The sequence below is a fragment of the Podarcis vaucheri genome (assembly GCF_965113315.1).
Source record: "Podarcis vaucheri genome assembly, chromosome: 14".
Lineage (NCBI taxonomy): Eukaryota > Metazoa > Chordata > Lepidosauria > Squamata > Lacertidae > Podarcis > Podarcis vaucheri.
In genome coordinates, this window is record NC_138752.1 from 36,610,596 (window position 1) to 36,638,101 (window position 27,506).

Below are 27,506 nucleotides of genomic sequence, written 5' to 3' on the forward strand. Positions count from 1 at the left end.
GAGTGGGACTAGGTGCTAGGTTCAGGTGAACACAAAGCCTAGAGTCCACTGGGGCCCACCTGAGGTCAGTCGCTCGACTAACTTACCTCAAAAGGTTGTTGTGAATAATAAAGTAGCCCATGTAATGCCATCATGAGTCCCTTGGAAAAGCAGGCTCTGAGTAGATATGAAAAACCCTATAGAAGCATCATTAACTATCACTGAAAGTCATGTAGCAACCCATAGAAATCACTCTTCAGGAATGTGCACAGATCCACCTGCACAAGCTGAACATGAGTCAACAGGGTGATGAAGCAACAAAAAAAAAAGCTAATGCTACTCTAGGAAAAAGTAGTATAGGGTCCAGATTAAGGGAAGTAATAGTCCTGCTCTGTTCTGCCCTGGTCAGACCACACCTGGAATACTGTGTCCAGTTCTGGGAGCCACAATTTAAAAAGGATGTTGACAAGCTGTGTAGAGGAGGGCAACCAAGATGATCTAGAAACCAAGGAACAGTTGAGGGAATTGGGTATGTTTAGCCAAGCAAAGAGGAGACTGGGAGGAGATATGAATGCCATCTTCAAATATCCAAAGGGCTGTCACATGGAAGATGGAGCAAACTCGTTTTCTCCTGCTCTGGAGGGTAGGACTCGAACCCATGGCCTCAAGTGACAACAAAGGAGACTCCGACACAACATCAGGAAGAACTTTCTAACAGTAGGAACTGTTTGACAGTGGGATGGACTCCCTTGGGAGGTTGTAAGCAGGGCTGGGTGGCCATCTGTCAGGGATGCTCTAGCAGAGACAGCTGCATTGCAGGGGTTGGACTAGATGACCATTGGGGATCCCTTCCAGCTCTACGGTTCTATGAACTGGTCTGAAGCCCAGAGTTTATGCCCTCCCCAAGACTTCCCGAAAGGCCTTGAAGGTACCTAAATAGATCTCAAGCCTGTCTAAAACAACAAAGTAAGCACTTTTTTATTTCCATTAAGCACATTTTAGTATCACAATGGAATGATGAGAAAAAACTTTTCTTTAAAAAATCCCCACAAAAACAGAGCTCTGTCTGTCTGTCCATCTGTCTCCCCACCGATGGCAGGGGAGGCTTCAAGGCAATTAAAAACAAAAAGTTGATGGGATGTTCCCCTCCCCAGCAGCAAGGTGCAGGAGGGGAGGGAGGTAGGTGGAATGATGTGAAGGTGGGAACATCTGAAGTAGTCTTTGGCGTTTCTGCCTCATGATTGATGCACAAGACCAGTCACCGGAACCTGCAAATCTGCCAATGCCACAGTATTAAGACAAAAACATCCAGCTAGAGAGGAACGGCCTGCAGGTGGGCCTCGAGACACCCTGTAGGACACAGAGCTGCCACAGCTCAGCTGCGAGGAGGAGCTGGAAGGGGAATGGACAAGGGTGGGGGCACAGCGCGCAGCTCTCCCAGGCACGGGGGCCCACGGGGGAGGTGCTTCTGCATCCAGCCGGCCTGGCGAGATCGGGGAGCGGAGGCAGCGGCAACACGAGGAGCACAGGTCCGCTCACAACAGGGATTCGAACCAGAGTCAGTGCCGAGAACTATAGCTTCACGGTCCCAGGGGGCAAACTGTCGTTGCAGAGTCTGTAGTAGCGCAGGTCGTTGACCAGCCTGTGCACGTTCTGTGTAAATGAGGGCAAGTCCTGGAAAAGGGTAAGTGGGGAGACACGGGAGAAGAGACAGCCAACGGTTAGGACAACAACAGGATTAACCAATCCTTCCAGTTCTTTGCTCCAAAGGAGTGTTGACACTAGGGAATGCAATGGCACCAAGCACGCTCCTGGCTCTGTTTTCAACAGTCTGGGGCCATTTTATTCAGCTAATTTCAACTAGGTTGTGTGGGTGTGAGACGGCCTTAAATGTCACCATGAAGTCTTATGAAGGAAGAGCCGAGTTTTTAAGAGAAATAGAAACCTATGTAGTGAGCAGCGCTGAAACAAAAGCAATGTCACCCCCCAGAAGCTGCCTTATATCCATAGTCAGGCTGTTGACCCATTTTGCTCAGTACTGTCTGCACTGGCTGGCAGCAGCTTTCCAGGGTTTCAGGCAGGAGAAACACTCTGCATGAAGCCATGAGAAGGTGTAGTCTGATGGGACACACAGTCCTGAACCAGCCATTACTCTGAGAGCTTCCCTTCCTCTTTGAGACCTCTTTAAATGTGTAGTGCAAATGGGAACTATCACCTTAAATAATCATGGCTTCCCCCAAAGGACCCTGGGAACTGTGGCTTGTTAAGGTAGGCTATGGTAAGAAGATGATGCTGGGCTAGATGCCGAACCACTTTGGTCTGATTCAGTTTCAGGGTCCTTCTTATGTTCTCATTCAATAATAAAATGTTATAGTTCAAGGAGGTTCTATTTGGGGCACGGGTGTGTGTGCTGTCAGTCTGTCCGTACAGAACAACCCCACCTGAAAGCTCCAAGCCAGCCTCACCCTGTCCATTTTGAAGTTCCTTCCAAGCACGTTTTTCTGGTTGGTGTCCACACCATCGCAGCTGGCCAAGAACCCCGGGAGAAAGGCCGAGTAGAAGCTATCAAAGTCCACGGAGGCCATGTTGTAGATGGCTATGCCAATTTCCTCTTGCAAGAGGTCGTGTGATTTATGGACCAGTACCTGAAGCAGGACATTCACAAACTGGAAAAGCATGGCTGTCCGGAAGATCTTCTGTGGGGAAAGAGAACAAGGGTGTTCAGCAAGCTCCTGCGGTGCTCAGAAAAACAGGAGCTCTGGGGGATCAGTGAAACTGCGAGGTGCTCTGCAAAGGACCATCTGATAGGCCTTGTTTCAGTGGCTGATGGCAGCTGAATTATGCCACACCTCCAGGGTCCAGTGCAGGGTTCATTCACCTCCATGGATGCAGAGGTAAGTGAAAACCCCTGGCAACTTGGCATTCACCACTCCACCAGCTGAACACACTTGCCCTAGCAAGCTTGCACAACATTTAAAACGGTTAGCTCATGTGATAATGTGGCACTCACAATGAAAATGTGGGTAAAATCTGCTATGATTAAACAATGACAAAGAGTCCTGCCACAATGCCTACAGTGTGTCTAGGGGCCCAGTTTTCCTGGGTCTCTGACATGCTCATTCAATGTACCTGATCCTCTGCAAGCCACCTGCCACTGGGCATTTTGGGCAATGGTTTTGGGAGCAACATATTCAACACAGGCATTAGAAAAAAGCTCTTGCCGTTTCCCTCTCCAAGTTGAAGGAGAATTAGTTTCCTTGTTCTGCCTGAGAGAGATTCTTGTTCCTCTCTGCACAGGCCAATTTAATTTATGACACAAGCCAGGCCTATGCTCTTCCAACATGTAAGCAACAGCAACTCCAGCGAGGAGAGCACCCGAGTGTATGGACCACTAGGGGGCAATAAGCAGGAAGAACCAGAATTGCTAGCCTTCTGAACTGTCCCTCTTGTGCCAGCACTTTGTGTAAGCAAGATACAGACTATACTGTTGTATCCATTAGAAAGCAGGGAGCTTACCTTGTGATACAGCTTCTGCTTTGTGTTCAGAGTCTCCAAATAGAACAAGTTCTGTTTAAAAAGGTGTATGTCAGGCTGCAGGAAGGATTGGCCAAATGCCTATAGAACAGGGGGGAAAGCCTTTCAGGAAAACAGACATTGAAGGAAGTAACCAAAAATTAGAAGATCTTTGAATAGCCATTGGACCAGTGACAGGCAACCTGATATTGTCTACCCTCCATCATCCCTGCCCATTGGCCACACTGGTTGCAGCTGATGAGAGGAAGAGTCTTCGTTCGACCACACCTGGACAGCTCCAGACTGGCTACCTCTATATTGGACAGTGATCCTCGTGTCAGGGATGTTTTCTTGTTGTAAAATCTCACTTCCTTGAGACTGTCTCGTATCAAGTTACAAGATGAAGCAGGAATGGTTGGGATTCAGTGGCCCTCCTCCAAACAGAGACTGAGGCTTTGAAGGAAACAGGGCCAGGGAAGGAGCTTTTCCTACTTCTGCTCAGACCGCCTCAGGGAGTTAAACAAGAATTTGAGAATGGCCGAATAGACTAGAGACTGGACTTTGACCATGGCGGCAGCAGCAGCAAGCAGACAACTCCCTAGCAGGATGCAGACATCCTGGGCCATGCAGAACATTCAGAGAGCACGAAGCAGAAGCTCCTCTCCCAAAGAGCATGAGCCAACTGGAATGCCAACAGCCAGAAGCACTTGGCTAGAGTCAGCCACTACTGAGCTGTCAGCTTTTTAGCAATCTTCTGCTTACAAATTACCAGTGCTCAGCACTTGGAATGAGAAGGGAACCTGGGCAGGAGTTGCCTGAAATGGCCCCAAACAATTAACAGGCTCTCAGTAGACTACAGGATTAGGAACAAGTGTGGGTACAGAAGGAACAGCAGTGTATGGAGAAGAAACTTCTCCAGTGGGTTCAGTGAGTAACTCCAGGGTTCAGGGGAGGCCTCCACAATAGCTACTTGGTAATGCAGATGCTAGAGATTACATCCAGACCAAGGAGTTAACTCACTTTTCTTAAAATAACACAGGCCGTTCCCATCACATCGCCATCTTCCACACTTCTATGAAGTCACAAAGTTAAAATATGCAGTTGCACTGAGCACTGCCTCTTTTGAAAAGGTCTTGAGCCTTCAAAGTGTACAAAGAACACAATGCAAATCAAGTAGGTCCTTCCCTTAATGTGTCAGGACAGCACTTGGACTCATGGGAAAGCCAGGGACTGTTGCCTTCTTGCAGCTGGTAAGCCGTTTGAACCATTCTGAGGTATTGGAACAGAGCCCCATTTTGCAGTGTTACCCGTTTCCTACAGTTGCCAGCTTTTCCTACTTCTGCTCCCTGGCTTTCCCATGAGTCCTGGGCCCTCACAAGCAAGGAAGCGACAACAGCAGCCGACTCCCGTCCAGGTACCTGCATAATGGCGCTGAACTGTGCTTCGTTCTCCATCTGCTCGTCAGCTACGCCTCTCTGGACACTCGCCAGAATGCTGGACTTGAAGAAGTACCGCCAGTTATGATGAAGGACCCGGAAAAGCAGCTCAAACAGTTCAGCTTTCACATCGGGAGAGGATCGCTTGGGGACAAAGGGAAAGCACGCAGGGAGTCACCACACGCCCATCGCCAGAACGGCTCTCATTACCAGCACAGCCCAAGGCGGATGGTCAGAGAGGGAGGCGTTTGCTATGTAGCAGAAGAAGGCAGCAGTCATGGGTTAGTGCTGCAGTTGCACACCCTTTAAGTACTGCCCTTCTCGAAAATAAAATCTAAAAGTAAGATGACCATCTGATTTTCAATCCATATTCCACCCAATGAAAGTTGAAAGGCAGCTTATTTCCATGCAATATTCAGTCCTCTTCTTTCCACAGGGAAGCAAAATAATAAACAGTGCCACTGCTTTCCTGACAATTTTAATTCCCGCGGATAGTTTGGCTGCTGCCTACCTCCTCCCTGCCATTGGTCTCACCATGTGTGAACAAAGCACCCGAGGACAGATCACTTGGCAGCGTCTGAAAAATGGATCCCTTTTAAAGGAGTCAATTTGTGCATCCGACTGCAAGCCACCAAGTGGTGTACATCTGTTTACAGAGATGCCCTAAGGGCTTCTCAGGGGTGTGCTTCCACTGCTGTCCCATGACTCGGACCCTGCAAGAGCTTCTCCCTTGCCCCATCCCCTTCTGTCTCTCGCCCAGCCCCAGGATGGCCCTACCTCCGCAACGATTGGGTAGACTTGCTCCATGCAGAGTGAGATGATGTTGGGTAAGAAAGGCTTGAAGACTTGGCCTGGCTCTTGCACCACCACCTGAAGGATCCTCAGAAATTTCTCTACCACTCGGCACCCGGTGCTCCCGTCATGGAGGATGCTCTCGGCCAGCTGCTCTCTAAGGGCACAACACAAAAAACAATTAAGCTTTCAGGAAGACTTGGGTCTAGCTGTAGAGCATTTGTTTACAGGCAGTAAATGCATAGAAAATTCCCCGTCCCTTCTGAAATCTGAGCTACATACCAGTCTCAAAAGTGAGCTCCATCCTATTATTACATATTCATGTTCTGTGTCAAAGAAACAGCAGCAAAATATTAGCGACAGAAAGTTGAGTGGGTTACCTGGTGAACATGTTGAGGAACGTCTGTATGACCTGCTCGGTGAAAGGCACACCCATCTGCACCCTCAGCCCTTGAAAGAGGGTGAGGAAGAAGCTCAGCATTTCATCTGTAACATCTGGAGACGGGAAGGCGGAGGAGCCAAAAAGGAAAGCGTTAACAAAAAAAGCAATGTTTTGACAAGTGACTGTCCCTGGGCAGGAGCCATCTTTGCTATTTGACACTGGGCTGGCAAAGTGAATCCTCCCCTGGCACCTACTGCACAGCTAATGCCAAAGGCTTGACATCTTAGCCCTCCTTAACCAGCAGGTTCGAGAAATGGACAGCTAAGCAGCTGGTGACAAGGCCCTCTGTGTTATCAGTGTAATAGCATGTACAGCCCCACAGTCAATGGCAAGGCACTGGATTAGTGCACAGAATGGTTTAGATTGAACTCTAGTGGCTGACTGCGGAAATGCAGGACTGTAAAAAAAAAAAAATCTCTGACACCTGACCCTAAACTCTGTTAGAGGGTGGCCTATATACATATACAAAATAAAAAACCAATAAAATAAAATAAATACTTGAAATGAACAGTAACCTCTAGCAAACAACCATACTTAGTGTTACAGTTGTGCACCTACACAAAAAGAAGTCATGCTGAACTCAGGGAGGGCTCACACCCTTGCTCTAGGTTGATTTTTAGCACAGTTTGGGTTGGATGTGAGGTTTTGTGTGACAGCAATTAACGTGCTCAGCCACTATGAAACATTTTATACACTTTTTAGTTTTTGTACCATTTGGTATAGAACTGCCATTAAGTGGCTGCTGCTTAGCTTAGTGCTGATATATGATTGCATTGGAATATTTATTTGTCATTAATTGATCCGTTTTAACAATCAATAGCTTGTTTTATTATCATTTTTAAATATTATAACATTCAGATAAATCAAGCTATTTATTTGATGGTCATGTTATGTTTGAAGTGATTGAATTTTTGATTGCTATTGTAATGAAGCATTGTATTTGTATCTTTGTTACGCTGTGAGCTGCTTTCAGCAAATTTATATGGAAAAGCAACATACAATTTTAAACAAACAAATTACAAGTGGGCTATGGGTCATAATCTAGAGTTGTATCCTTGGGTTGCAATCCAACATATTTTCTGTAGGTACTCAAGAAGAGGGCATGTGCAGCCTGGAAACATACAGAGCCAAGTGCTAAGACTTAGCAATGCAGGATCAAAACTGAAGTTCTGGGCTTCAACACAGCATGAGGCACCCGAGCAAAAAAACCACAGACCAAGCCATACAACCTCTTATATATGTAGGAACATAGGAATCTGCCTTATGCAGTGTCAGACGAAGGTTGTTTTTAAGTTCAGAGGCATAAAATAATTTACACACAATATATTTTAGCTCTTTTCGCCCTTCTCCACCCACATTATTGCCCCCTGACGCCTTGGATCTGAGGGAACCTGGGCGACTGAGCAGGTGAGAGTTATTTCTCCACTTTAGTGATGGCCACCAGATAATAAAGATCCCTACTGGCTGAGACAAAGCAAGCATTCCCCCAGAAAGAGTGGATCGTGACTGGTTGGGTTTAAGCCGGTACAGCTAGGAAGTTGGATTCTTGGATCCCCTGCATTGCAAATTCCCAACTTTTACCTGGGCACAATATGATAAGCATTTCTTGCTTGTAGCCACAGGCCACTGCAAGTACAATAAAATACAAAAGACGTAGCAGAAGCAAATATAATCCCGCTCAAAATGAAATGACAGTTAAAGTCAACCTAAAAAACCATTTGGGGTTGCCCTTAATTTCTGCTTGCTCAAATTAACGAGTCACCTTTGCAAACCACCCACATTTAGTTTGAAAGCCTCGTTCAGATTTTCTTCACTGCAGTGAGACCTGTTAGGATCTGTGTTCGAATTGTTCCCTGTACATGGAAAAGATCAACCAGTTGGGACAGCCCAGTTGCATGCATAGTGCCATCTTGATTCCTGATAAATATTCTCTACACGAGTGTTGGTAGGGGGGGCAGGAATTAATGTGGCGCCGGCAGCGCCTGTACGACCATGGCAGCCCGATGGGACTTCTTGCCAAGTACAGGTGAGAGCTCCTGAATGACCCACGCCTGGAAAGGCTGCCCTGTGGTTATACCTGACTGATGAATGAAAGCTGGGAAGAGGGCTAGCGAGACCTGCACAGACTCCTGTAGTGACTGGTAGCAGAGCTGGCGGGACTTGGTGGCTTCCCCAGAGATGCTTTCCACGATATCTTCCAAGACGCTGAGAGTCTGATGGATCACTGTCTTGGCTGCAAAATCAAGAGAGGACATTCAAACCATCAGCCCAGGGCACCAGTGGGGGTGAAAATAGATAAAAGTTAAGAGGTGGTAGCCCGAAATTCCCAAACCATTTGCTGTGAGAAAATGGCTATGTTTTCCATGGGAAATTACAAAATGTGGACCCAAGACACCCATCCCAGAGGTGCATCTCTGTAAGATTTCCTATGCTGTCTTTGCCTCCTCCTAAACAGCTTCTACTGAGAATGGGTCAGTCTGTCCTGTCTCTGAAGAGACGTAGCATAATCCTGGACAAATCCAGGATCCCAAACCAAATTGGGCCAATCCAGGATTTGTCTAGGCAGCCCCAAACTGCTTTAGGTTGGATCCATCTGAAGTGATCCAGGGCTGCCAAACAAGAAAGCGGCTGGTTGGTGAACAAGGGAGGAGGAGGAAATGATGGCGGCAGAGACATCGCCTCCTTATTCCCTCCCCACACTGATCGAGTATTTAATTAGGCTTTAAACCCCTGATTAAACATGCGGTTGCAAAAGTGCCTAAATCCTTTCCTTCTCCCCCTCAACCACCAACCACAGGTTGAATTAGGATTTAAAACCTTAACTGAAGTGCTGCACAAGGTCTCCCTCATTGGGTTTGGGTAAGTGGGGAGCCTGCTACAGTACACACCGCTTCCTGCCAAACAGCTGTTGAACGGGGTACCATAGCATTAGCGAGAGCTCCCACATGCCATTTTGGAGCCCTTGGAATATTTTTTTCCCCTGGACTTTTGGCTCACTGACATCCTTTTCAGGCTCTGGGAGGCTCTGGGGAAGGTTTCCTTGCGAGCCACAAGGACTTTCCAGCTGTCTCTTGCCATTTCAGGTTAGGAATTCAAAACGACCTTGACAGATTAGAGAACTGGGCCAAAACAAACAAGATGAATTTTAACAGGGAGAAATGTAAAGTATTGCACTTGGGCAAAAAAAATGAGAGGCACAAATACAAGATGGGTGACACCTGGCTTGAGAGCAGTACATGTGAAAAGGATCTAGGAGTCTTGGTTGACCACAAACTTGACATGAGCCAACAGTGTGACGTGGCAGCTAAAAAAGCCAATGCAATTCTGGGCCTCATCAATAGGAGTATAGCATCTAGATCAAGGGAAGTAATAGTGCCACTGTATTCTGCTCTGGTCAGACCACACCTGGAGTACTGTGTCCAGTTCTGGGCACCACAATTCAAGAAGGACACTGACAAACTGGAACGTGTCCAGAGGAGGGCAACCAAAATGGTCAAAGGCCTGGAAACGATGCCTTATGAGGAACGGCTAAGGGAGCTGGGCATGTTTAGCCTGGAGAAGAGGAGGTTAAGGGGTGATATGATAGCCATGTTCAAATATATAAAAGGATGTCACATAGAGGAGGGAGAAAGGTTGTTTTCTGCTGCTCCAGAGAAGCGGACACGGAGCAATGGATCCAAACTACAAGAAAGAAGATTCCACCTAAACATTCGGAAGAACTTCCTGACAGTAAGAGCTGTTCGACAGTGGAATTTGCTGCCAAGGAGTGTGGTGGAGTCTCCTACTTTGGAGGTCTTTAAGCAGAGGCTTGACAACCATATGTCAGGAGTGCTCTGATGGTGTTTCCTGCTTGGCAGGGGGTTGGACTCGATGGCCCTTGTGGTCTCTTCCAACTCTATGATTCTATGATTCTATGATTCTATGATTCTATGAATTGACTGCCTGGTGCCACATGTATACACAGTCACACACAAGTGGGGGGGGGGATGACTGCATTTATATAGTACCATTAGTGAGCACGACACTTTACAGAGTACGAGAGATGCATTTGTCCAAACTTTGCAACCCCCAGCACCAATCCCCTTATTTTCCCCAGAAGGACCAGCTGGAAGGGAAACAAAACTGATATCAACCTCTCCTGGACTTAGGGGGACTTCAAGATCTCAATGTTACTCACAGCTATAATTACAGATAGGTAGCCGTGTTGGTCTGCCATAGTCAAAATAAAAAAATTCCTTCCAGTAGCACCTTAAAGACCAACTAACTTAGTTGAACTAACTTAGTTGGTCTTTAAGGTGCTACTGGAAGGAATTTTTTTATTTTCACAGCTATAAGCAAGGGTTAATTGCCAATGGACCATTGGGAACTGAGACATCAGTTATGCAAAGCTGCTATGTGGATACTTTGGCCAGAATGTCAGAGAGGTTTACCGATCCTTCAGTTTCGTCTGTGCTAGCAGTTACTCTGCCGTTGCTAACAAGGCCTGTATTGGGGGAACTTACTATCGTCCTGCTGTATTTTCCTCTGGGGCAAGATGGCACTGGGTTTCAGGCTGCGGTAATCCCTGGTGAGGGCGGAGATTAGGCTGGCGTGGTTAGTCGAGCGAATGGCCCACTGCTGTTCACTTTCCGGGAGGTTTGGCCATGGCAGCAGCAGGATATTTGAGAGCGCTCGGCACACGAGTATCTGAGCCTGCGGAGAATAAGACAGATCAAACAAAAAGAAAGAAAAGAGGTAAGGAGGGAGAGCGAGGAGGAGGAGCTGAAGAAACACAATCAGCAGCTCCGAAAGGGAAAAGGATGCTGGTGTCCAACCATTTAGATGGTGTTGCCTTGACACTACACTGCACAGACATGCCAACAGCAGAGCCAAAGAGCTTAGAGTCAACAGGCTTACTGAGCACTAAAAAGAAGAGGAGGAGAAGTTTGGATTTGATATCCCACTTTATCACTACCCTAAGGAGTCTCAAAGCAGCTGACAATCTCCTTTCCCTTCCTCCCCCACAACAAACACTCTGTGAGGTGAGTGAGACTGAGAGACTTCAGAGAAGTGTGACTGGCCCAAGGTCACCCAGCAGCTGCATGTGGAGGAGCGGGGAAGCGAACCAGGTTCACCAGATTACAAGTTTACCACTCTTAACCACTACACCACACTGGCTCTAAGCAAAACACACGTGTATGGTTCAAATGCATGCTGCTCCTCTCCCCTCTCTTTATTGGAAGCAGCTGTGAGATCGGAAGCAGGCCACTTCTAAGCTACCCAGAATTACTTGTGTCTGAAGCATCTACAGCTAACGGACATGCAGTGGTGTTGCTCCGCTACCCAAGCCAATAGAATGGCAGCTCGCTCACTAAGTCCCACCGTACCTTATCAGGGAGGCGCTGAGCAGAAGTATCTGTGATCCTGTTGAACATTTTCTGGACAGCTGGGATGCTGATAAGAAACACGGGGCGTACTGTGGTGGCCAAGGAGACGAGCAGGTGGCAGGAGGACAACAGTAACTTCTCTTGTACCTGAGCGGGGTGGGGGTGGGGGCAGGGGCAGGAGGAGAGAGATCTTCAGCCTCTTTTGTAACTGAATCAACAGAAGGGTTTGATCCAGAAGATTCAGAAATGGTACATAAGAGTGAACAGGTTTGTTGTGACGGCTACTCCACGGAGGGGCAGCTGAAGGACATGCACTGGTCTTCTGGAACCTCTTCAATAGCTTATGAATGGGGAGCCAACCAGCAACAACAATAACCTAGCCAGAATCTTGATTATGCCGCTCTTTCAGCCCATGATTATAAGAGGCAGCAAGAAGTTTAAGACCTCTCAGGAGTTCTGAGGGAGAGCAATTTATCCAAAAGCTAAGCCAACCTCCCCAGTTGGCGACAAGGAAGACAAAAGACAGGAGAAGCCAGAACCCAACCTGAAAAGTTTTGGAGAGGACTGCAGCTCAACCACTGCTCTAAACAGCACAGGACGGACAGAGGAGAACCAGGTTGGAGGCAAAAGTTCTCATGCTCCGGTTCTGCCTTTTTTTCTTTTTTGTTCTCCTGAGCACTCGCTTTGAAAGATCACCTCCCACCCAAGAAAGGGAAGCTCAAGCGGCTGCAAAATGGTAGCTCAACCCAGCAGCAGTTCACTACTGACATTTCAAATGAGGCAGCTTCCCATTATACACATTGACCAATAAGACCGGTCCCCACCCTCAAAAGTTAATTTACGTCCCCTGCACAAGAATGGCCACCCTGCCAGGCAAAAGAGGGATAGTTCCAAGGCTTGGATTTGTACACAATGGCTGATGCCTCTGGGTCATGCATGGTACCTTAGAACTGATTAGTGGAGTGATTGCTTCCAGGGCAGTAGAGACAAGGGAGACAAATTGTGTGGGGTTTTGCCGATGAACTTCACCGTAGAACTGTGCTAGCCAGTGACAGTAAGCCTGCAGGGCTGCAAGGGATTGTGCATGCCTAGAGAAACAGAGAGAGACAGAATCTCAAATGTAAGCTGAAGGGATTGGAAGTACACAAGACCAATAAGCTTCAGGTCTACTCATTTCCTGTTGTGTATCTGATTTGAACCCTGGCTTCCTAGGTCTAACATGCTAATCCAGCCTTTCTCAACATGGGTCCCGAGATGTTGTTGGACTACAACTCCCATCATCCCTGACCACTAGTCAACCCAAGGCTGAGAAAGGCTGCTTTAACCACTACATCATGCGGGCTCTGCAAAACTGGTTGGCTGGGCTCAGGTCATAGCAGTCCATGACATCATTTGGCTAGGGCAGCTGCATCATGAGGGAGTGAGCAACACAGAGGAAAGGATATGAGACACATGAGCTGGGCCTATGGAGTCAAGGAGTGAAAACATCTGACATTCCTAGCAATGCCATAATCTATTAAAAGGACTGTTGACAAGCTGCTACAGAAGCTGCACAGACCACAGTGGCACTCTGACCGTGCAACTCCCTCCCACAGGACATGGAGAAGCAAAACTTTGGGCGCATTGTTTAGCCTTGGATAAGGAGGATCGCCAGCTGGGAAGGGACGTTTGGTGGGGCTGGGCTGTGGTCATTCAGACTCTGCTGGGCCCCTCTGATTTCCTGTGCAGGAAAGATCTTTCGCAACCCCCATCACTACCAACGACTGCAGGGTGGAAGAACTCTAGAGAGTTCCCTTGCATAGGAACAAAACATGTCTTTTGGCTTCAGTAAGGAACTAGACTTCAAGTGAGCATTTCTAAAACACTTTCTAACCCTGCATTTTTTATTATTATATCATACTCACACATCAATAAGGTCAGGTTTCAGGACAGATGGCACAGCAGTTTCAATATTGTAGAGTTTAATCTGGGACCCATATAGAGTTACCTTGACCAGTCTGTGGGAGGAGATAAGAGGCAAGGAAATGAGGAAAATAATATACAGGATCCTCTGCTATCTTGAACATAAACCCTGCTTTAGGTTGGAGGCACAGAATCTATGCACAGAAAGGAAAGGAAGGGAACGTGTGTCCAGTTTTGCCCATTTGTAAGTAATGCTGGTTGAAGACATTCTGGGGTCTGATGTTGTGTTCAATTGCTTTTAGCAATTTAAAAAAAAATGATTTTCAGGTTTATATATTTCACTAATTTTACAATCATTTTAACATTTCAAAACTTGACTTACTTCCCCCTCTTTCTGCAGTTCCTTAATTTTTAAAAAATATCTTCTGCATATCCAAATTAACTTAATCTGCTCATTTATTCATCTACTTTAAATATATACTCTTATGAAATTGCAGGTTATTACAATAATCCTGCCAATGTTCTTATCTGTTTACAATTTATTTGTAAATATTAAATAAACCAATTCCATTCTTTTATAAAAAGTTTGTTATCTTGATTTCTTATTTTTCTGGTAAGTTTTGCCATTTCTGCATATTCCATAAGGTTTTGTACCCATTCTTCTTTTGCTGGGACTTCTGCTTTTTTCAATTTTTGGGCGCAGTTTAGGTAGTTCTGTTCCTTTAATTCCCAAAAGAAATGTTTATTTTGTTTTTGTTTTTTACAAATGTTTATTTGTTTCTAACTTCTTACTGTTAGCTACTCTGAGCTATTCAAAGGAAAAGGAGGACGTCCTTTTTGGATACAGTCCTTCAGAACAAATAAGGAGTCTGGAGACATCTGATTTGGAGAGTTCTGAACCCTCATCCAGCCTGCCAAACCTTATAAGTAGTATGTTCTACTTCAGGGGTGGGGGACTGGATCTGACAGGTGGGCAAGATCATGGCATCCCCATCTGCCGTCGGTGACTTTGACAGGTGGGCAGGACCAAACCCAGCATACCTGTGTTTTGCGCTGAATGCAAATATCGCTTGCTGCAGGTACAGATTTACCTTGGATTGCATTTCACAGCAAATTTACAAAGGTGCCAAATACAAATTCCAGTTGCAGATAAACAACCAGAGGTGCACTTTCAGGCTCATTAGTCCTTTGCAGCTGGCTTTGCCTGAGGTCATATCACATCAGTGTGGGACAGATGAGGAAATAGGGCTTCCTGGGTCAAATTAGGATCCTTGCCTGCTTTGGCCCACAGGTAAGAGGCTTGCATGCCTGCCCTACCACTTCCACTGTCACTGCCAGTCAGTGAAGGCAATACTGAGCAAGACAGACCAGTGGCCTGATTTGGTATAAAGCATCTTTCTATCTTCTCCATTGGAAGCACAACACCCATAATCACGGCTGCATATTGTAATCACTGGTGTTTATATTTTGGTGCTATAATGGCATTGCTTTATAGTGTATTTGAATTATGGTCTGTTTTAAAAATTCTTCAGCATTTTAACAATGCTGTGCTATTGATTTCTATGTTTTATTTATTTCTTTTATCTATTTAACTGCATTTATATGCTGCTTAGTCATCAGCATTTCTAAGCAGTGTGTGTAAACTGCACAGGAGTCACCTTGGCATTTGGCAGCATAAAGAACAGCAGGATTCTCTTAGGACTGCACGTAAAGCCCTACAGGAGGCATATCATAAAGAGACAGTGGCTGGAGCTGAAATGCCAGCAGCTATTAGCTGGCCTGTCCCAGAATCCAACTCTATAAGAGAGTCACGCTGCCTACCTCTCCACTACAGTATGAGCATCGCTGAACCTCGCGGCAAACATGTCCCCCGTGAAGTACTCAGCTAACCGACCAACCGCTTGGAGCAAGGAGCTGAGGTCGCGCAAGGAGCAGTGTAAGCGCCGACAGTCGTTCTCCGCAGTGATGTTCAGCCTGTGACCTGAAAGGACAGCATGAGCCAGTGGGAATAAAAATGCAAGGAGAAACCGGAATACAAGTGCTTCTGCTAATAGAGACAAATTACTGCCCATTAAGGTGATTTACAGAAATGGCTGTCTCCTGCACAAACTCTTCATAGAATTCAAATACAAAGATTGTCCGAAGCCTTAACCTTGTAACACACAAGGCACTCATAGGAGAAATCTAATTATGCAGATAGCTTGCCAGGAAATGAAACATTTGCCGTAATTACATTACATGCATTTGCTCTGCATTAGCTGTCTTGCAGGTCACAGTTCAAGCACCGAATGCAAGCAAGATTGCTAAATTAGGCAGCTTAGAAAGGGGCATTGTTAAAGAGGACATTGGGGTTTTAATCTTTACTAATTATTTGCAGCTCTTTTCCTTCCAAAAAGCTAAAATATTTTTCAGAACAGGGTGGCCCCGCTCTACCACACAAGCAACAACAGGGACCCAAACAGCAGAAGTCAAAGTAGTTTAATCGTAGATAGAAAATCCTGATTGGTTCAAGGGGGTGGGCTCTAGACAACTGCAACATAGAGAAGCTGCGTGTTTCTAATATCCGCTGCTGAAGAGCACACCCACAAGAAAACACACTGGGATCTAGTACTTCCAGTTAAATAGCAGGAGCCAAAGCAATCTTAATTTTGTGGCCAGAGGTGCCATCTTCTTAAGAGGATTGAGGGTGCCGGTGTCTGTTAAGAAGATGGTACCTCTGGCCACAAAATTAAGATTGCTTTGACTCCTGCTATTTAACTGGAAGTACTAAATCCCAGTGTGTTTTCTTGTGGGTGTGCTCTTCAGCAGCGGATATACTTTGGTGGGGAAGGAGTCGAAACTGCCCCAGCCCCTAGGAGTTGGCTTGCCTGTTGTGGGCGGTTACCAGCCATTTTGACCTTGAACATGCCTAGCCTACTGTAAAACGCTCTACACAGGGCTGCCTTTCAGTCTGTGCAGAATGTGGCAGCCAGATTCCTAACTTGTCTGGCTGTTCTGATCTTCTCTCAGGCCTCTGCTGCATTAGCTGCAGAGGTTCTTGGTCTGTTGCCGGCCCAAATTCAAACTGTCAGTTTGACCTTGAACATCTAGGGGTCCAAAAAGCAGCCCATCTCCAAATATACCTTTCTGTACCTTAACATGGTCAGCAGAAGGCCTTCCACAGAATGCCCTCCCCATCTAAGGAGAGGTGGTTGGTTGGCAGGCAGAGGGCTTTCCCAGTGGTGGCACCCCAACTATGGAACAGCCTCACCCTAAAGAGGCTTACCTGGAATAATTTTTGTTATTGTGGTTCCAGGCAAAGGTCCTTTTTATTATTTCCATAACCCTTTGTAATCTTTTCTTTTTTAAATGTTTTACAATCTGTTAATTGTTTTATGCTTCTTCAGTTTTACAGCCTTATTAGTTATACCTGTATTTGAAAGTTTACTTCGATTGAGACACTTTGGAATTAAAACTACTTAGGTGTCATACAAGGTGTTTAGCCAAACTGTATTATTATATGGAATTTTATTAAAGGGCATGATATAAAATACATTGCCCCCCCCTTGAAAAACCTCACTTGAGACAAGTTATATAATGCACAAGTTAAAACATCTTTTTTTAAAAAAAAGTCATATTTCTGTAAGCCAAAAAAGAATTTACAACAGGTAGAATGTATTAACCTCTATATAATGCAGAATAATATAGTTAGACACCATACAGAGTAAGCAAATTTTAGCTACTGGGATGTTTTTGCCAGTATAAATTGCTGTTTATGTCAGTATGAACGTGCATACTTAAAGCTGTTTCCCCAAGTTAAAGAATGTCAGCTCAGTGATGAGCCCCATATTATAGCAACACAAGCAGCACACAGAAATGAGATTTCAAACACTGGTAGTTTGCCTTACCTGTTCCTGAAGTGACTACGAATTGTTGGAGTCCCAGATATACATCTAGATTTTCCTGGAGAACTGGAAACTGAGAAGAAGAAAACATGCATAACTACAAGCTCCTCAACTACAGTAACCATATATGGTTCCCTGCTGTTTAGAATGCGGACCTAAGCACAATTCATCTGTCACCTAAACTTTCATGGACAGGGAAAATAAAAGTTTGGGAATTCAGGATTGGTTCAGTATCATAGCCTTACAACGAAAAATGATGTCAATGGGACACTGCAGGAAAACAGTTCCCCTGGGGGAGAAGCTTTTCCAAAACAGGACTTGCTTACTAATGGTCTGCAGAATACTCTTAAATATATGTTTGCAGAACTGCATGGGTCCCAGTGGTCAACAGTAACATCCTCCATTGCCTTTACCCGGCATTCAAGTGCCCCAAGGGCTTCACATACGTTACTGGGGATGTCTATGAAGATAGGCAAGGCACCGGTAAAGGTAAGTCACTGTTCCCATTTTTTGTCCCACCTTTATGCAGTGGCCGCCAAGGAAGCATATATGCAACAGTGACACACAGGAATACACAAAATAAAGCAGATTAACATAAACAGTGTCAGCCTTAGCAACGGGGGGGGGGGGGGGAATAACCATGAACAATTCCATAATGATAGCCTGCCTGTAATCACCAAAATCATAATGGGAGGACTTATGCTGAGAGTGCAGCTTGCTTTTAAGGTTCCCTAGTCAATTTATGGTGAAGGGAGAGCTGGATCAGATTTATAGCACAGTATCCTATGGTCAAAACTATGTGGCACTAAATATATCATTAGCAACAATGCCTGTGTTTTTAAAGACAGTATTAAGACATCACTCCCTACACCTTCCATTTTTCGCAGGAAAAACTGTACACGAGAAAGGGAGGTTAAACCCTTCCTTTTCCAGTCACATTCCTGCCATAAACTGCCCTACACTGCTCTGCAATTACTCTTAGAAAGTGTTCCTATAGGTACTAATGTGACTCCCACACCCTCAGGCTAAATATTGCAATGTTGCCGGGGAGTGGGGTAGCAGGATAGTGGTAGAATCCAGTTCCACTGAAATCTGCCTCCCCCAGCTTAGTATTTTTTTTAACCCAGATGTAATGGCAAACAAGGCATACAATGTCACATGCTAATACTGGCCAGGAAGGGAGGGGTTTAACCTGTCTCCAGTCTCATGCAAACTTCCCCCAACAATGCATGTAGCACTACATGTGATTTGTCACATTGATCATTTATAGCTACTGTTCTGCTAGTGTACAGGTCAAGGGTCAGAGGATGAAGTGCTGAAAAAAAGAAGAAGCAACACAAGCTCCTAAAATGTGAAAAGCCTCACAGCCGCCCCCCAACTGCAAGCCTTTAAACACACACCATGCTGCTAGATTTGCAATGTAGGTCTAAAAATGCACCATCTGTTGGCAAACTGCAGCACTGAGTGTCCCCAAACTGGAAAGCACCAAGAGATGAGCAGGGAATCCCTGCCAGAAGTGTCAATCTCACACCAAGGAATTCTAAGTGCTAATCTAGCACCACCGGACAAGGAGATGGCATGCTGTGTTACTAGCTGGCAGGTATGTCACAGCTTTGCAACAGGAAAGCAAGATGGGAGACACAGGGAAATGATCAGATGCCTTGGCTGCCATCCCAGGAGTCAATGTCATGTGGCAGGATTTAAACCGCATAGTTGTTCCAGCTAGGTCTATGAACTCAAAGCCTACCTCCTAGTGGGCAAAAGTTTAGCAGAGCCATCTCATACTACTACTAACTTGGCATGCTCCTTGTGGCAATAGCCGCAGAGAGGGTGTACATGATGTGATTTCTGCCAAGGAGGTGAGAAAACAGATATTCAGTCTCGAACTGGAACCCAAGGTGGAGGTGTGCCATGTGACCGTGTATGATCTTGTGACATGCGCATGCCAGCATGTAGCTGTTAAAGGAGTGGCCAACCCTCAAAGTGGACCCTAGGCAGAAAAAGGTTAAGCCATCCCTGCTCTATACAAAAGTGGCACACAGGAACACAATTGCCACCAAATACTTTCACTTTACGCTTGCCAATTGATTTTAAGATTCCTTGAAAAGGTGAATGACTGAAGCATTGCTTGAAGTTAAGCTAATGCCTTTCATGTATGAAAGAAACTTTGCAAGTGAGTCATGTGTACTGGGTATTTATTTATTTTTAAGTTAATATTGCTATTATTATTTGAGCCTCCATTCTAGGTCAGAAGGACCACAATCCTCAAACATCTTTTCCCACCACCATCTACTTATCTGGCAATGTTTATATCAGGACAACAGAACCTTGGGTCAGGCATTCGGTGAACTCAATGGAGTGAAGACTGCAAACAGGCAATTCTTCTAACCACCTGGAATTCCTGCTACACCTCACATCAAAAAGCAGGTCTTTGAAGTAACAATGGCATGGATCTGAAACTCTGAAGGACAGTGAGGGTAAAGCTCACACTCCCACTTACCAGGGTCGAAAAGGCATGCGTTGGCAGGAGCTCCATTACTTTGGCCACTACTTCCAAGCTCTGGCGTAGGTACCGCTGCCACTCTGTCTGTTGCTGTGAGAAAGAAATACCATGATCAGCTGTTTTATTTGCCTTTGCACCAGGGCTGTTGGAAAGGATTTTCCACAAGTAGAAAAATGAGGTGACAGAATGCTGAAGTGGTTGGAGTGGGTAATTCCAGTTCATGCTATGGGCGAAGAAATGCCATTTTGGAACACTCTGACAACTTAAAAACAAATATGCAGGTAAAAATTTAAAAAACATGGCACATCTGCAAAAAAAGGTTCATAACCCCCACACCACACTTCCCAGGCTTGCAATCATAAGGCACAAGACACTGGAGGTGGTGCAAAGTCCCGTTAGCCTTAAAGATTTCAGCTATGCTATTCTGCACATGCCTTCAGATTCCATAATGTGCAATGGAAGCATAATGTTTTCTACTTTCTACTTTCACAGTTGTTACAATTCTCAAGTCTACAGTCTTCTGCTTCTTACATCGTCATCCAGCGTCTCGTCATCCAGCTCTTCCAACTGGGCCTGGTTGTACCTGAACTGTATCCGATTTAATACTTCTGTCAGCAGAAGAACCAGGGCATCTTCGTACCTGGGAAAGAGCAAAAGGAAAACCCCAATCAAATTTGGAACCATTATTATGGAAGGCAATGGTAGTCCATGGGAAATTATACTAATGTTACTTAAACTTAAAGAGAAAAAGGCATGGCACACATCTGACATGAGACATCTGAAAAAATGGTTTCTTTGTTTTTTAAAAAAGGGTTGCAAAATAATAGTAATTATGGGGTGACGTTCAGCTAAGTTTTACTCAGAGTAGAGCTACTAAAATTAATGGAACTAAGTCATAACCACTAATACCAATGAGTCCACTTTGAGCCAGACCTAGCTGAATTCTGTTCATTCTAGTAGAGTTGACAATATATGGAATATATGGAAAATGAGTTTTAGCATCATTTGGTCTGACACCACATCCTTATTCAAGAGAAGTCATTGCTAAACGAAGTACGAGAGAGGAAGTTCTCACTAAGGCCTTGGCAGAAAGCAACGTTTCATTTAAATAAGAGGACAATTGAGCTACTCAGAAAGGAATTCCGTTATGCATAATCAAATCTGACTGCTAAGTGTGTACATACCCTGGTGCCGCCTCCCCTAACCAGCTGTGCTCCAGATGTTTCCAGACCAGCCACGATGGCCAATAGTCAGAGATGATGGGAGTTTTAGTCCATCAGCACCTGGGCTGTACTAGGGTGGGCAAGCTGCCCTAATATATCATCTGTTCATTTTCTCTGTCTTTATTCTTCTGCACACACTCTTCATGCTTCTGATACCATCTTGAAGTCTAAGATTCACTGTGCTACCTCCATATACATTGTTTCTCTCTTTTATTTGTCATTCTAATTTCCATTTCAAAGCCAGGCTACGCTTCCACGCCTGTTTTCCACAAGGCTAGTTCAACCTGCACAGTCACAGGCCTGGGCACTTTTAAGAGGGTAAGAGAAAGCATGTGCACACCCCCCCCACCCCTCTTTAAGAAAGGAGTAATAGGGAGTGAAAGTTTGCTTGTATATTCCGGGGGGAGAGAATCTATGTTTTAAGGTCAAACTCCAGTTGCGAGTGTGCAATGCTATGGTTTGAATTTCAAAATAATAGTGTTCCCTGTAACTTGAGATTTATCTACAACACTCATGCATCATACTAACATCAGATATTTACCACCTTGAGATGTTTAGCTTTTCTTGTTAAAAACAAGCAAAACTTTAGTCCTTGGGGGCTTCAAAGATATGCTTGGAAAGTGCGTCAATGAAATCTCAAGAGGCAGAAATTGAATTGGATTATTAGTTTCCTAACAATGCTCTCTGCTCTTCCCCACGGCCAGAATATGTTATGCAAATAAATACTATGAAAATTGGTTTGACTTGCTTAACTTATACAGGTTGCAGAAGTCTGCTTTTCCTAGTGGAGAACCCAAATACAGATATACATTCTGTATTTTTAAATGCCCAGAACCCCAATCATGCACAAGGAACTGATGCCCTTTCCTACAAAACCGCAAATACCGTTACAACATTTCCAGGTATGGCTTCATTTTTAAGACTGTTCTTCTTAGAAATGTGGTGTTTACTGCCTGAACAAATGCAGAACTCAGCCTATTTTCTCACGAAGCTCCCCAATTGCAAAACAAAAAGAAAAAAGCAACACACCACTGAGTGACATCAGCCCCAGCAGTGACCTAGCAAGTTGCAGGAAGTACTTGCTGTCCCACTATTCTTTCGTAAGAAAAATGCATTGAGAAAAAGCTCCCTCCAGCATATGCAAAAGACAAGTGAGCAAGCTAAAAATGTCTTTCTCCCACCCCCACCTGCTTTGAGGGAGTCTGCTGACAGCTTATCTTACACGCTCTCATGCTCTTCTCAGCGTGGTTAGAAATGAACTACTGAAGGAGAGATCCTGTGGTTATTTGAACATGCAGTCTGGGGAGATTTAAACCCCAAGATCCTGTATTCGAACCCACATTCCCCTTTTGGGTCATTTGTTTCCTCCTCCACTGAGGGGACTGAGCATGCAAACCCACGGTGTGCTCCCAAATCCTTTCCTGCAGACCATCTCAAGGGACAAACAACTACATTGAATAAGCTCTCTATCTTAAGCATGTGGAGAGTCTGAGCAAGGAATAGGGTCAGGCCAGGATGTCAAATGAACTGGGAGGCTGGTAGGAGCACCCAGACTAGGTGATTTGTACATGAGGCTCTGCTTGGAAGAGGCTTAAACTACAACGGACAGAAAGCCTCAAACGCTGTTCCTGTGGTGTAAGCACTCTTACGCTTATAGGTAAACACTTCCTGTCCCTATGACAGCTCTACAACTTCCTGTCCCTTTGACAGCTGTAAGAGTTGCATTAAAAAGAAACACGTCCAGAAATAATGATGCAACTTCCCTCTTCTTGCATTCTTACAAGTAGCAAATGAAGGTTTGGAACTCCCTCTGTGAGCAACTAATCCTTTCTGGCTGCCAATCTCCTTAATCCAAGCCAGTGAGACTTTGGCTGAAACTGTTAAGGAGCATTTCATTCCCCACTATATTAGGTCTGCATACGCAGCTGTACAAAGCAGAAAATTAAATTACAGTGGTACCTCGCAAGACGAATGCCTCGCAAGAAGAAAAATGCGTAAGACGAAAGAGTTTTCCGTTTTTTGAGTCGTTCCGCAAGACAAATTTTCCTATGGGCTTGCTTCGCAAGATGAAACGTCTTGCGAGTTCTTGCGAGTTTGTTTCCTTTTTCTTAAAGCCGCTAATAGCCGTGCTTCGCAAGACGAAAAAACCGCAAGACGAAGAGACTCGCGGAACGGATTAATTTCGTCTTGCGAGGCACCACTGTACCCCTTTTCGTATAGCATGGGACGGGAGGAGGGGTGTTACTTTTCTGAATAATCCTATGTGGGGGAAAAGGTCTAAAACTAGAAAGCTAGTTTGAGATAGAACTAATATTCCTTGAATGCGTTTGATTTTTAACTTTATGGTGCTTTAAAACAATAACAACTTATATATGTGGGAGAGTGTTCAAATTAACCCCCCCCCCCGACATGGTACAGTCCATTCTGGCACATCATTCTGCTGCAAGTTTGGTAGATCAGGGTTTCATTTCTAGCTTAGAAACATATCTGAAGGCAAGCTTCTTTCCACTGTGCCCAGTGCAGAGCAGCCAAATGGACTCTGTGAGAACAACAGCAAGGAAAAATAAAGCTGGCCTTTTCCGCTGCAATCCTGAATGCCTCCGTGAAAAGCAAGAGCAGCCAGAGGATTATATCCCAAGTTGCTAGAAAAAGGACAAGCCTTTTAAAAAACAAACCCACACCCTTTGTAGCCTTCAAAATGATGTCCAGTGAAGGAAGGAAGCAGCAGGAAAAGCTGTGATACAAATGAGCAGGGGATCTTCCACTGCGCTGCTAATCTTGCTTACCTGTTGAGAACTGCTTCTTTATCTGCCAGACGACTCTTTATCTTACTGGTTAAGTAATCCAAGAAGAGAGTCCAGATGTCTAAGCAGGAGAAGTAACCTTCATGGGTAGGCTGAAACACAGAAGTCAACAGACAATTTTTAACAGTAGCACAAACTGGATATGGAGAGAGAATTGTAATAGCCACTTGATAGACAACGGAGCTTCTCTTCCTTGCCTTCCTCCTAATGTCACCTTAGACCACATTCACACCATACATTAAAAGCAGAATCATACCACTTTAAACAGTCATGGCTTCCCCAAAGAATTCTGTGAACTAGTTACGGGTGCTGGGAATTGTTTGGAGACTTCTATTCCCCTGCCAGAGCTACAATTCCCAGAGTTCCCTGGAAGAGGAATTGATTGTTAAACTACCCTGATAAGTTTTTAGGTCCCAATTTTGTTAGGTCTTTTCATTCTTATTTTCATGACCAGTTGCTCTGAGAACCCCTTGGGGTCTGAAGAGGGAGTAATGCAAATGTTCTTTTTTTTAATTTAGGTTCTGTTTTAAATTCTCTTACTGTACCCTGGAGCTGGTAAACAACAACAACAATGCAGAGTCAAAAGAAGATACGCAAACACCATATCTTGGCACAGAAGCATCTCATTCTGCACTCCTTATCTTTGAACAAGCCTGAGAGATTCAAATGCTTGTATCCTGCATTTGAAAGAAAAGCTGGTCCAAATAAAAGGTACATTTTAAAATCAAAACTAAATACTGTCTCATTGGCTCCATATTTTTGTTTTCCTGGAAACCAAAACAGCTACTGAGATTTGATCTCAGTCAAGACCTCTGTGTTGTGTGGTACCCAATATAATATTTCCAGGCGTGCCAGGAAATCACTGAAATATGCATCCAGGGCTTTCAGCGGTCAATCTGGAGACCAGGATTGCTGCTATTTGCAATGCAAGAGTAACATTTTAATTCGAATGTAGTAAAAACCTGACAGAGTGTTTTCACGTGAAACCTTATAGGATAACCAAGGAGAAGAGACATGCCAGTGTTGTACCTGATGAAACGTGTACTTGAACAGCAATGCAAGGAATTCAACCACGGGAAACTGAGAGTAGGACTCGATCCTCCTCAAGTGGACACTCACAAAGAGGCGCAGAAAGTCAGTAAACTTCTCTATGTAACTACAAGGGAAAGACAAGAGAAAACCTGATCAAGTCAACCTGAATACTGACAGAAGCAACAGCAGCACTGAAACATTTAAATTTACTTCATACCTCTTTCATTAAATAACACATTTTGCAGTCATTTTAAAAACAATTAAATTAAATCCCTACAGAAATTACCTACACGGCGGGAAACCCTTCAATCCATTATTACCTGAAACATAGCAAGAAAGAGATTCTCTCGTCAACGGCAACTTTGGCTTTTGTCAAAATACCAACTCAAACCTTCTGCTAAGAAATCCCATTATGTATTTCACTGTCACCTATGTCAGCTGAAACATAGTTGTGCATCTCAAGCCACAGCCTGCTATGCCACATAGCGTGCCAATTTTGAAACCAGAAGGACTTTTAGAGCTGGCCTTGATAGGGAACGATGGATGGGGGAAAGGGGTGGTGCTTCTGAAAACCAAATGATCCCAGTGGATCCATCTATAGCACAACTAATATCTTCTACTATTAAGGTATTGATTTATGAAAGAACACAAGGCTTTGGCAGCGAAGAACAAAGCTGTTCTCTTCCCCAAGAACTTTATAGTCCAGGGATTCCCACTCCCATTGGCCCTGGTAGCTGGGGTTGATGGGAGTTGGAGCCCAACAATATTTGGAGGGCTGCTGGTGCCCCAGCACTGTTCAAGTCAGGTCCCCATCTGAAGGCAGAACAATCACACAGCTGCAAAACCCTCCAGTTCTTGGGGGAGCAGAAGCTTATTAAAAGAACATTGCAAAACAGAGATACACACTCAAGTCATCCCCCCCCCCCCAGCCACAGAACTTGAGAGTTCCTTTGTACACAGCACACACTGAGACCCTGGACAACTTTACTGGTTGTCTTAACGTCTTCTGTTTTGTACCTTAAGTGCCTCTGAAAGAGAGACAAAATTATAATAATTGTTATTTGCCGAACATTTCTTTCACACGCTCAACTTGCTTTGTGTCGATTATCCTGGTGATCCTTAGATCTGCCCCAAAATGTAGACCAGTACTGTGACCCTCCAAGTATCAGATGTGAGGGAAATGGATTCCTTCAGGCCACCAAGAGAATTCAAACTTAGAATCATCATTTTAACTCAGAAAGCAGCTCTCTATACTAGGATTGGGCAAAGTCTGACCTGCTCCTGAAATATAGAGTGCTGGGTGGTGGTAGTGGTAAGAAGAAATGGGCAGGTAGACTTTTATGTAGTGAATGAGGAAAAAGTAGGCCAGAAAATCACAAGAAGAAGACTTTCCTCCCAAATATGGAGGAATTTTGAGAGGCCTGCTCACAAATTTAATACTCAGTTCAGTTAATCCTCATTAAAAAAAAGAACAGCACAGCATGGTTACTAGTGACATGCAGCACCTAGCAGATGTTTTACATAATATGCCCCCTCCTTTGAAGCAGAAGTGTCTACTAGGAAAGAAGGAAGATATTAGGTAAAAGATTGAGGTGAGTGGGTGTAGAAAAAACTGGGAATTGGATAAGGTATGACTAGGCTGAATGCCTTCCAGGTGCTCAAAGTCTAAGAAAAGTCAGACTAGTGCTGACTTATAACACCACTACTTCTTGTTTTTGACATTAGCCTTCCAGGAACATTCATTTGTAGAAACAAATGATATTGTCAGTTGCACCCACAGATCCCTTGAATCCCTCTCTGGCAGCAATTTGAAGCACAAGGAGTGCTGAATCCTATAACCATCTCTGCCAGTATCCACTTCAGCAGCTCCTCTAGAAAGCCAAGCTATTTTTGCTTTATTGTCAAAAGTCATTGACAAAAGCAGTCCAAAGTTTTCTCAGTACATTTCTGTTTTAAAAACAAACTAACTTGACTTCTCTAAGGGCAGATCCCACAGCATACATTTAATACACATTCAGCACTCATCTAAAACACATGGCTTTACCCAAAGGATCCTGGGTACTGGGAAGTGCAGCTCTCCAAGGAGAAAACTAGTTCCCAGAATTCTTTGGGGGGAGTCAAGTGCTTTAAATTTGCATTGAATGTGTATTAAATGTAAAGTGTGGATGTGACCCAAGGTTACTAGTCTCTTGTTTAAAGAGTACAAGTAAATCTATACATATTTAAAGGAACAGAAAAATAAACTGACTTCTTTTGCATAGCTGGTTCAAGAGCACAAGCCACTGCAGCTCTCCTAAGTTACTTTAAAACCTCTAATGGTTCTGCGTGATTTCATGCCTACAATTAGCCTCCCCATCTGTTTGGAATTTGACAGAAGAGGCCAGATAGAAAAGGAAGACCCTTTTACCTCACTATGTCTCTTTGGCTGCTTTCAGCAACAACCGAATGAAGGCAAATTCAGATCTTGTACAACCTCAGACCTGCAGCCAAACTGTAATGAACGGAAGGGGGATGGGGAGGAAGAAGGCTTTGCAACGTCAGCCTCCCACAGCCAACATACCTGGTCACACCTACCTGCCCACCCTTCCTTCTTCGTCACGGGACTCTGAAAAAAGGTGATTAGACACACC

General features: G+C 44.7%; 2 protein-coding genes across 3 annotated transcripts in view; both read right to left on the reverse strand.

The window, feature by feature from the left end:
• The window catches only part of PERCC1 (proline and glutamate rich with coiled coil 1), a 76,929-nt gene that overhangs the window by 43,360 nt on the left and 6,063 nt on the right, over positions 1-27,506 (reverse strand). The gene's annotated exons all lie outside the window — the stretch shown is intronic.
• The window catches only part of XPO6 (exportin 6), a 46,478-nt gene continuing 19,905 nt past the window's right edge, over positions 934-27,506 (reverse strand). The window contains exons 8-26 of one of the 2 annotated variants that reach the window (XM_082199068.1): positions 27,451-27,481; positions 25,163-25,196; positions 24,874-25,000; positions 23,827-23,936; positions 20,349-20,457; positions 19,815-19,907; positions 17,318-17,387; positions 15,252-15,411; positions 13,433-13,525; positions 12,472-12,616; positions 11,529-11,675; positions 10,665-10,854; positions 8,240-8,395; positions 6,101-6,215; positions 5,706-5,877; positions 4,911-5,072; positions 3,496-3,594; positions 2,445-2,675; positions 934-1,653 (exon numbers count right to left, since the gene is read on the reverse strand). In XM_082199068.1, coding sequence (XP_082055194.1) covers positions 1,552-1,653; positions 2,445-2,675; positions 3,496-3,594; positions 4,911-5,072; positions 5,706-5,877; positions 6,101-6,215; positions 8,240-8,395; positions 10,665-10,854; positions 11,529-11,675; positions 12,472-12,616; positions 13,433-13,525; positions 15,252-15,411; positions 17,318-17,387; positions 19,815-19,907; positions 20,349-20,457; positions 23,827-23,936; positions 24,874-25,000; positions 25,163-25,196; positions 27,451-27,481 — 2,346 coding nt within the window. In that variant the 3' untranslated portion in view covers positions 934-1,551. The remainder of the gene's footprint in view (positions 1,654-2,444; positions 2,676-3,495; positions 3,595-4,910; positions 5,073-5,705; positions 5,878-6,100; positions 6,216-8,239; positions 8,396-10,664; positions 10,855-11,528; positions 11,676-12,471; positions 12,617-13,432; positions 13,526-15,251; positions 15,412-17,317; positions 17,388-19,814; positions 19,908-20,348; positions 20,458-23,826; positions 23,937-24,873; positions 25,001-25,162; positions 25,197-27,450; positions 27,482-27,506) is intronic. The other variant, XM_082199067.1, reaches the window with a different exon arrangement.